Below are 10,351 nucleotides of genomic sequence, written 5' to 3'. Positions count from 1 at the left end.
CTTCACTAAGCCTCTAGATGAGCAAATGTTTTGTGCTTTGAGGAATGAACTAAAAATCTTGGATTCTCGTGGACCTATTGCACACACACTTGATTGTTGCCTAGATAGGAAAATAAATTTATTTATGTTGCATTTTATTTCAAAACTTGGTTTTTGATCCTTGGATCAAATCTTGGCTCAAGTGATCATTGTAATGTAATATTGTTTGTTGGTTGATCACTATTGAGTTAAGATGTCTTACATGTTCATAAACCATCTATCGAGAGATCTCAATCGAAATCCATCTCAAAATCTATCTTTTTGGAGCCTTTTGGCACCTGTCGGAACTTCCGACACTGTGTCAGAACTTCCGATACCCCTCGGAAGTTTCCGGGAAGTCCCAACAGGTACTCTCTGCTGGATCTCTTTTATCCTGTCAGAACTTCCGATACCCCTCGGAAGTTTCTGGGAAGTCCTGACGGGGTTCCTCTGTTGATCAGCTCTTCTCCTGTCGGATCTTCCGATGAGGCATCAAAACTTCCGACAGGCCTCGTGGGTTTATATACCCCTGCATCGGCCCCCTAACCCTAACGGCTCTTTTCTTCTAAACCGGCACCATCCTCTCTCCTCCTCTCCACCCCTTGGGAGATTTCGAGTTTGGACCATCAAAAGCTCAAGGGATCATCTTCTTTGGATTCTCACTTATCGGAACCTCCGATCCACCCTTTGTATGCTCCGATCCGCGCGGGAGTTCATCAAGGTAACTCATTTCAAATCCCCACCGCCTGATCTCTCAATGCCCTAGGAGTTAGAGGTTCATCTTTTAAGGACAGTCTCTAGGATGATCATAGACCCTTTACCTGCAATATCAAACTTCTTGGATGGATAGATTTCAAATCCCATGGATTTAGGTTGGAATTGGGCTCTATCGAAACTTCCGATAGAGTATCGAAACTTCCAATGTGTCAGAAGTTCCGACACTGTCTCAGAAGTTCCAATAAGTGTCTGTTGTTTCGACATCTCAGTCCAAGTGCATCCTTGCTAATCCATGAATCACTCCTTCTCTTTGTCCTGTCAGATGGTTCGCGAACGCAGAAGCAAAAGGCAAGAAGATCGTCCTGAAATCCAATCAAATTCCTCCACCGAGTCTGATGATGACGTACCAATAGCTCTAAGAGGTGGAAAGAGAAAGGCTATTCCCAAGGTGCCTACCCAAGCTTGAGGAAGGGGGAAGCGTAGTGCTGTTGCAAGTTCTAGCCAAGCGCCTCCCCCTCGCAGAAAAAATGCATCTACTCCGGGAGCTCATTTGGATGATAATGAATATATCAATTTGGATGCTCTCCAGTCAGTCATTCTTAGGGTAAAGAAGCCTACTCGTCATGAAAGGCCCGGATACACTCCCCTTCGCCCCGTGGACTATATGAAAGGGAGGCATGATGTGCGAGTTTTGAGGTATGATGACCCCTCTAAGTATCAGAAGGAATTTTGTGGGGATGTGCGCTTTTAGCTCGCTTTCATGCGGATTGGTATAAGTCCATAATTCTTAGCAAGTCACATCCCACCATGGAGATGAAATCTATGGATTGGGACTATTTCTTTGATGCGGACTTGCCGGTTGTTGGTCAAGTCAATGATGCTTGCAATAATAAGTTTCTTCGCAAAATTATGAAGTTTAATCAAGATTGGAATGAAGAGGTAGTGACCCAATTCTATGCTACTCTTTATATTAACAGGCCCAACAAAGTTATGCATTGGACTATTCAAGGGAAGCCATTGTCTGTGTCATGTGAGCACTTTGCACACATTCTTGGCTATGGAGGATCCTATCTCAATGGTCCAACGATTCATGATGAGAATGTGTTAGAGGATGCAGAAATGGCATTTATGTATGATATTGCATATGGACCTATTGAGCATGGCACTACAAAGGGGATGATACCGTATTATCGCCTGTTGAATCAGCTGTTTCGATACACCCTTTGTCCCAAAGGTGGAGACTCGGATAATATTTCAAATATGTCCAAGAATATACTTGCATGGATGCATCCGAGCAAAGAAGACTTCAATGTCTTTGATTTCATTTGGGAGGAAGTCATTATCTGCTCTCATTCTCCAAGGAAGAGTTATCACTATGCCCCATACATTTTTGCTATGATCAAAGAAGTGACACACTTGGACATCTTGACTGACAAAGCTCATCCGATCTGTAGGCCAAAGAAGGGTCAACTTGAGAGGCTCTTGAGGATTGGTTCCCATGTTGTTTGCCTTCCGCCTCCAAGCTCATCTCAAGGACCTCCGGCTTCTTCTCAAGGACCCTCACATGTTCACGGACCTTCTTCTTCACATGGTCCTTCCTTGGAGCCCTCATCGTCTAGGCTATCCACTTCTAGGGGTCCTTCTCGTGCCCCTAAGAAGAAAGGTATTCTAAGCTTCATCTCACAAGGCTTATTTGCGTGCTTCAATGTCGCAAAGCACAATGCAGATGAAATATATGCCCATAATAAACACATGGATGAAGAGCTCTTGAAGATAGAGAAGAGGCAAAAGGAGCTCATGGCTAAAAGTGATCTTCCACATTCTTCGGTTCGTGCTCCTCTTGACTTACCTCCACCGCCGGTGTTCTATAATTCTTGGGAGGAGTTTGGGCAGCCCTCGGTCTTCTTTGGGCCTTCCCAAGGTGGTATGAAGGAAGAAGATTTTGGTGGACGGGAGGAGTCTAGTGAGGAGGAAGAGGAAGAAATTCCCGAAGCCAACACTCCCGAAGATTAAGATGACACTGATGGTGATGAGGGAGACGCCGATGAGTGAAGGCCCATGGAAGGGCCTCCCCATTTTGGCGCTTGATGCCAAAGGGGGAGTGACGCTCACCATGGATGGATGTTATCTTAGCTTGTCTTTATCTTATCTAGTGGCTTGTGGACTTGTAAGGCAATTTATGTGTGTGGTGTAATGGTTGGTGTGCCAAGTGAACTTTTCAATTTGTAAGACTCATTTGCTATGCTAGTGTGGCTTAAGACTCTTATTTGCTTGTGATGAGTTGTTTATGACTTGTGTGGTGTAATGTTCTTTCTCACTTTTGTAGAAGTGTCCCATCTTGTCATATGCATCACGTTGATATTCTTGACACACTCTTGCACCCCACATTTGCAAGGATATAGGGGAGCCCACTCAATTATTGCATTTGGCATTTGAGGCCATTTATCTTCTCATGCACATATTAAGGGGGAGCTCATCTATATAGTTGCTTTTGAAGCATTTATATCTTTCTTGTGAGTTTTAATTGTGTTGTCATCAATCACCATAAAGGGGGAGATTCTAAGTGCATTTCGCCCCCTAAGTAGGTTTTGGTGTTCATGACTAGCATAGTTAGGGGACTAACACAATTATTAAGTGATTCACAGGTTCTAAGTTCAAAAGAATGCAAAGGTGTATGAAAAGACTCTCAAAGAGCCCTTATTGCAAGGCTAAGATAGCGTTAAGCTCAAAAGAAGTTTCTCTTTGTTATTTCTAATTTTAAATTTGAGTTTAGGAACGCTGTACTATAAAGGGGGATGCAAATGGATAGCTTCAAGATGCTAAGGTGCTCTATTGAGATGCTAACTAACCTTTTGAGAGACACAAATCTCCCACGTACACAACCTTTACCTCAGCATTTCTGTGCCAGTCGGAAGTTCCAACGGTGTGTCGGAAGTTCCGACAGGTATCGGAAGTATCCAGATAATCCTGACAGAGGTCCTCTGTGCGTCTAACTCAAAAGTGTCGGAAGTTCTGATACTCCATCGGAAGTTCCGATAAGTGTCAGGTGTTTGTGGAAACTCCCTATAGGGGTCTCTACTCACCTAAGCTAACTCTATCAGAAGTTCTGACCCTGTGTCGGAAGTTCCGACAGGTACATAACCTGTCTATAACGGCTAGTTTTGGGGGGATGGGTATAAATACCCCCTTAGCACCCCCCATTCAAAGTTGCTGACCTAACTCGAGCCAAAACACTCCCATAGCATTGAATACTCCCTCTCCTCCCCAATCCTTGAGTTCTTGAGCTAGGGTTTGGGTGAGAGTGAAATTGAGAGTGTGAGGGACTTGAGGGTTGAGTGGGAAGTTCAAGAAGTTCATCTCAAGAGCACCTCAATCATCCTCGGCGTCAATTTGCATTTGTTACTCTTGAAACTCGCTTCTAGACGGCTAGGCGTCACCCATTTGAGCGCCCTCTTTGTGTGGTGCGCCTGCGAACGTTTGTATCACCCATCCTTCGTGGATTCAGAGTAAGTGACTCAATCTTCCTTTGTGGTTGATTGAGGGAGCTAAAAGGGTTAGTGAGGACCCGGCTCTTTGTGAGCTCCTCAACGGAGACGTAGCTCTCTCAGTGAGAGTGAACTCCGGTAACAAATCCTTGTCTCACGTGCTTATTGTGTTCTTTGTTCTAAGTCTTTCCTAGAAACTCGTTTTTAGTCGATCTATGCATTTAAGTTGTTCCTTGCATATATATCACCTGGAGTAGCATCTACGCTTCATTTAATATCTTTTGATTCAAATAGTTTGTGGCGGGACACCTCGGATTAACTTAGCTAAAGCACGGTTAAGTCACCTAACCCGCGAATCTCATGCTTTAATCAAGTTAACTCGACGATCCGTCGGATTTCATCCGATTAAACCACTTAGACAGGACCGAGTTAGCATAGCTCACACGAAGGTGAGTGGTTGTAGAGAATACAACAGATCAAATAATTAGTCCAACGATTCATTACACACTAGTTCGAAATCAGAGTTTTACAAGGTTCAAAAGCAACGGAAGATAAAATATAGCGGAAGCTAGCGCCGGGGTCGGATGTCCCTGATGAGGCCAAACAGAACATCAGTGATCCTGCTCCTCGCCGTCCGAGGAGGGATCCCACTCGACCGTCCACCCAGGAGGAAGCTGGGACGGCCAAGTGCCAACAGCAGCAAACTCAGAAGCTTCAACCTCACCTGAAAAGAGATGCCACAAGCAAGGCTGAGCTGCTAAGCTCAACAAGACTTAACCGACCGGTGGGACAAACTACTCCACCACTTCTAGACATGCAAGGCTCTTTGGCTGAGGAGTTTTGTTTGCTAAAAGCAACTATAGTAGGTCCTTACTTTCAATGTTTTAGCTCCGGTTCTAAGTTCATTAACCAGCCTACTTTTGCAACTCATGCTAAGCAAACACAGATCCAAACATAATGTGCATAAAGCTCAACATCAAGTTCATATCATCATCATATTCCATCTTTACTCAGTGTAGCATAGCGATCAAGCAGTCTCAAACTGTGAGAGGCAGACGAATCGATTCGAGTTCCTTAACCATGCATGGCAAACCTAACCTCACGACATCTGCGCACCACCGAGGGTCGCTTCCTGTGTCGGCCGTCCCCATCAATTCCCTGACCCGTGTCGGGCCCACCTCTCTTGGTGCAAGGTTCCACAGACCCGGCCTCTGCCGTTCCGTGACCACACTTGCCACCACAAGCGGCCGCAGGGGAAACTCTGTTCCAGAGACAGTGGATCGAACCGCTCATGTCCAGGTTCAATCAGGTACTAGGCTTCCCCATCCCATAATGGGTATGAGATTAGTACTTTCAAACACTTGATCACGAACACCACCACTATCGGACCTTAAACAGATTCAAGTAAACAGACGGGGCGATCAGCCGATCACCAAAAGAGTTCACCAAGCCCTGCTCCGTGCATCGTCCTTATAGTTGTAACCAGAAGGAGAACAACCAACTCCTATAACTCGCGAGTGACAGGAAATCACTCGACTTCTACCGAGCCCTATTAAGCATTGCAACTACTCGGACTTAACAGACTAGTGTTCAGATCAAGGGAACTAAGTCATACATCTATGGTTTCAAACAACTCCTATAACATAAATGCACATACATATGAAGGAAGGCATGTGCAAGTTTAGAAAATTTGGGTTCATGCTCCGGGGCTTGCCTTCGAGCGGGGTGGATGCGAACTAGTCCTCTGCGGGTTCTACTTCAGCTCCTGCGGTCGGCAGCTCAGCTACTGCTCCGTCTTCTAGCGCCGAATGCAGTTCGTAGGTGCCGTCCGCGAGATTTAGCTCTACACGGAAATACAATGCAGGGCTAAACATTTAGATGGTTATCTCAACAACACTTGCACATTTTAGCTCAGACACTTGTAGTAAAGCTACAGGAAAGGTGGAGGAGTCCAACTTCAGTTGGTGGAGAACAGGATAGAAAGGTCAGATTGGGAGAAACTTATGATCTGACCCTTAGACTTAAGGAATAACTGTATCGGGGTCCTCAGACTTAATACAGAGAAGTCCCCGAAATTTACACAGATACCCTCGGGTCAAAGAAAAAGATTCAGCCGAGCCCTCGGGCGAGGCGGATAAGGGTCGGCGAAACAGATAGGGTCGGGCGAGACAGAAAAAAAAGGGGTCGGGCGAACCGGGAAGGGGGTCAGCATCTTACCTTTAGGTCTACTGGTGAAGTCTTGGGGTCGGAAAGGAACAGACTTAGGCGGAAGGACTAAGGCGCTAAGGTTTAGGCGGCGGCGAGGTTCGACGGTGCTCCGGCGGCGGCGGTGCTTCTTGTGGACAACAAGCAAGCTCTATCACCGTGCGGAGGAACAGGCGGCTGGTGGGTTGGGGAGAAGCGGGTTCGAGCGGAGAGGGGAACTTTCTCAAGAGCTTAAGCGGCAGTGCTCAAGTGCGAGCAGAGTATGGTGCGGCGAAGCAGCGATGGTGAAGGAAACTCCGGTAGGGGCTCTGGCACTCCCTTTTATAGCTGCGCGGAAGAGAGAGAGTTTGAGCAGCGCGAAGATCGGGAAAAAAAAGGATGGAGTGCTCTGCCTTTGCGGCGATTGAGCGGCGATGGGCGGCGAAGCAGAGCTTTGGTGAAAGGGTCTTTGGTCATTGGGCACTTGAGACAAAGCCGGCGCAGGCGCGGTTTTGCCGGGATTAGAGTTGGCGAAGGCGAGCAGGGTCTGGTCGCGTCAAGCGACGGATTGTGGGCGGTGACTTGACTGGCGTGTGACAGGAAGGAAGGCACTGCAAGCGAGGTCGCAGCAGGCGAGGTGACAGGGCGAGCGGCGACGCGAGCGAGCGCAGAACAGCGGCTTGCCGGGGCACATTACTAGCCAGGCGGAAAAGGAGCTGTCTCTACCGGAGCCGTGGTTGGCGAGGGCGGTATCGTCGTGGAGCGTGCGCGCGGGCGGTGCGACCGTGGAGAGGCGGAAAAGCCGGAAGGCATCGGGGCACGGGGCCGGGGATCCGGGCGAGGTGATGGGTGCGGGATGCGAGGCGGTCTGGCGCGGCAGCGGCAAAACCTCTGCCACGGCAGTGACAGGACGCCTTGGCGCGGCTGGCGAGGGTGCGAGCGAGACGAGGCGAGGCAGAAAGGGCCGCATGGGCTTCCGCGCGCGATTGGAAGGGAGGCGCGCTGATCCATCTTGTCGCGGTCGGCGACCGGGCGAGGTAGCGCGCGCCAAAGAAGTTGAGCCACGCGGCGGGGAAGCTCTGAAGCGGGGCGCACGCTGCTCTGGCGCGTTTGACTCGAGGGATCTGTGGGATCTGGTTGTGGGTCCACCAGCCAGTCTCTGGCTCTCCCTCAGCTCTAAGATTTTGGAGGAACACTGTCTTTGGGACTTAGAGAAGAGTTGCCGTTTGCCGGTTGGTGCGGTTTTAGGGGTCGGACCGGTGGAAACTGCAGATTGGGATTAGCCTTGAGATTAACTCAGCTGATTAACCAAGGTCGTTGCATAGTTTTGGTAGAATCAGGTTGCATTTTGATTTCGTTCAGGTCACTTTATCCTGTTGGAAGTTTCGATCTAGTACCGGAAGCTCCGATTCATCGGAAATTCCGGCACTACGTTGGAAGTTCCGACATATCTAATACTGCTGCGAGTTTTTCAGGAAAATTCGAAGTGAGCCTATTCAACCCCCTCTAGGCATCAATAGATCCTTTCAGAGCCGAGGCGTATGTAGGTATACGAAAGCCGTAAAATATTTAATTAAAATAAGACTTAGCTTGATTCGTGACCGAGTTAAAGAGTCGGCATCGTACCTGAACGAGCAGCCATTGGTGAATAGCTGTTGACGAAGCTGATGTTGGGTCCAGATGGTCGAAGTGGTCAGCGGTGCTGGCTATAGGAGCAGCAGTGCGTCGTGCAGTAGTCACGGCCATAAGATGTACGGATCAGCGCTGCCTTGTAGCGCCCGCCGAGGTGACCTCCGTGGCTCCAACGCCTACTCCTCCCAATGCTTGATATAGTGAACCATCATTGATGACCTTCGGTGACCATAAAAAAAAATAATGATGTAAACTAGATCGGCTATGGAATAGTAGATAGAATAGAATCTTCTTGCTTGTTGATACGTGTTGCACGTGTGTGCTGATCCATCCTAGGGGTGCGCACGCCAGCATTGATCAAGGCGTGCCAACGCGTGCAGATGATGTGCCGAGAAGTCCCGCCGATAGCGCGCGAGCAACCTCGAGGCCCCGACGATCGAATTCGAGTGGGTCTGGATCAGGAAGACGAAGCCCGTGCATAAACCCACGCAGATCGGAAACACAAATCAATCTATAATTGGCTACCAAAGGACCAAATCAATCTGATTTCGAAAAATAAGAACGAGTCACCCGATCAGGTTGGAGGATGTGGGTGGGCTCTTGCGAGGAAATCCTTCATGCTCTCGGAGAAGATGACGCGGGGCGAGATGCCATCGAGCTCACTGGGGAGGATCTCACAATCACCCATACCTAGCGTGCCAACTGTCGGATTTAGTAGCCTGACAGTCCAATAGGGGTTACCCAAGTGGTTGATTTGTAGACAGAGGGGATTGTGAGATCAAGAACTTGAAGATGATCACGAGAACACGAGGATTTAGACATATTTAGGTCTCCAGAGAGTAATACCCTACATCATGTATTCTGATTTGTATTGCTTTGCGCTGGTGCGTGGAATAGTTGGGGTGCTCTGGGAGGCGTCCTTGACCGCCTTATATAGGCTGACAACCTAGGGTTTACAAGTCAGTTTGAATCTAATCTACTTGGTAGTTACATGGAAGGTAATCTGAGTCGGATTACAATACGTATCCCGCAATATTCAGACCGATTTGAATCGTCCAGCCTCATTGACTTGTGCTCTAAGTATCTTCATGTCCTTGGCCCGCACATTCTGGTCGGGCGGATCCACTTACCAGTTACCAGGATCGATAAGTATCTTGGTCGGTGGGAATCCATGGGGTATCCATATCCCTCAATTTGAGGTGATGATAGCAGCATACGCATGAACACCGCTCCTGCGTCATTCACGCCCTTTTGCTTGGAGTGTCACGGTCGAACGGCCGACCTTCTCACAGATTCTAGCGCTTGGTATTAACGTCGCGCCGTATAACACTAGCGATACCATCAAATCGAAAACCATGGTTTTTACAACGCACTTGTCCTGGCATAGTGGCATGGACTATCGAGCGTACCGAAAGAGTATCGTACTTGTCGAAAAAAAAGAAAAGATTCGTATCGCAGGCCTCAAAGACAAGAGCCACGATTGGCACGCGCGGACTGTGGACTCGTCCGGGCACACTATCCCTCTCGCACGCGCCTATTTAAACCACACCCAAGCCACATAGCTGAAACACACCCACACATACGCGAAGCAGGAGCACACAGCAATGGCGAGCACCAAGCTTGCGTTCCTGGCCGCCGTCGTCCTGTTGCTGCTGTCGCCGCCGCGCGCCGTGGCCCGGCACCACCACCACGAGCCGGAGGACCCGTGCCGCGACGGCGACGGTGCCTCGGGCCTGCTGCGGCACAAGGACCCCCGCTGCTCGTCCCCGGCGGTGTCGTCGCCCAAGCGCGGCGGCACCCGCGCGGTGATGACGGTGAACGGGTTCGAGAAGGGGGAGGACGGTGGCAGCCCGGCGGCGTGCGACGGGCACTTCCACAGCAACCGCGACATGATCGTGGCGCTGTCCACGGGGTGGTTCGCCGGCGGGCGGCGGTGCCACAGGCCGATCCGCATCACGAGCGTCCGCACGGGGCGCTCCGTGGTGGCCCGGGTCGTGGACGAGTGCGACTCCAGGCACGGGTGCAGGAACAACGTCGTCGACACGTCCAGGGCCGTCTGGGACGCGCTCGGCCTCGACACCGACGTCGGCGTCGTCCCGGTCACCTGGTCCGACGCCTGATCGAAGGCCGTCGTCAAGCGGTTTATGTGTGAGGCCTGGTTTGATTCCATTGACTTATTCTTAGCACCCGTCATATCGAATGTTTAGATACTAATTAGGAGTATTAAACGTAGGCCTTGTTTGGGAGGAGGGGCTAAAATTTAGCCTTGGGCTAAACTTTAGCCCTCTCAAATGTTGGAGGCTAAAGTTTAGCCC

The 10,351-nt window shown here is 49.5% G+C and overlaps 1 protein-coding gene across 1 annotated transcript; it reads left to right on the top strand.

Moving 5' to 3' along the window:
- Positions 1-9,844: 9,844 nt before the first annotated feature.
- Positions 9,845-10,156, top strand: LOC111255808 (putative ripening-related protein 6). The gene has a single exon (XM_022823046.1). The coding sequence runs from the start codon at positions 9,845-9,847 to the stop codon at positions 10,154-10,156; it is 312 nt and encodes a 103-aa protein (XP_022678781.1).
- Positions 10,157-10,351: the final 195 nt, after the last annotated feature.

This window comes from Setaria italica, chromosome IX, assembly GCF_000263155.2.
Source record: "Setaria italica strain Yugu1 chromosome IX, Setaria_italica_v2.0, whole genome shotgun sequence".
Taxonomy (NCBI): domain Eukaryota; kingdom Viridiplantae; phylum Streptophyta; class Magnoliopsida; order Poales; family Poaceae; genus Setaria; species Setaria italica.
Note: the sequence above shows the minus strand (reverse complement) of the source record. Positions and strands in the feature narration are given on the sequence as shown.

Bases quoted from the DNA above. Each gene is read 5' to 3' on its own strand.
- LOC111255808 (XM_022823046.1), top strand. From the start codon at position 9,845: ATGACGGTGAACGGGTTCGAGAAGGGGGAGGACGGTGGCAGCCCGGCG.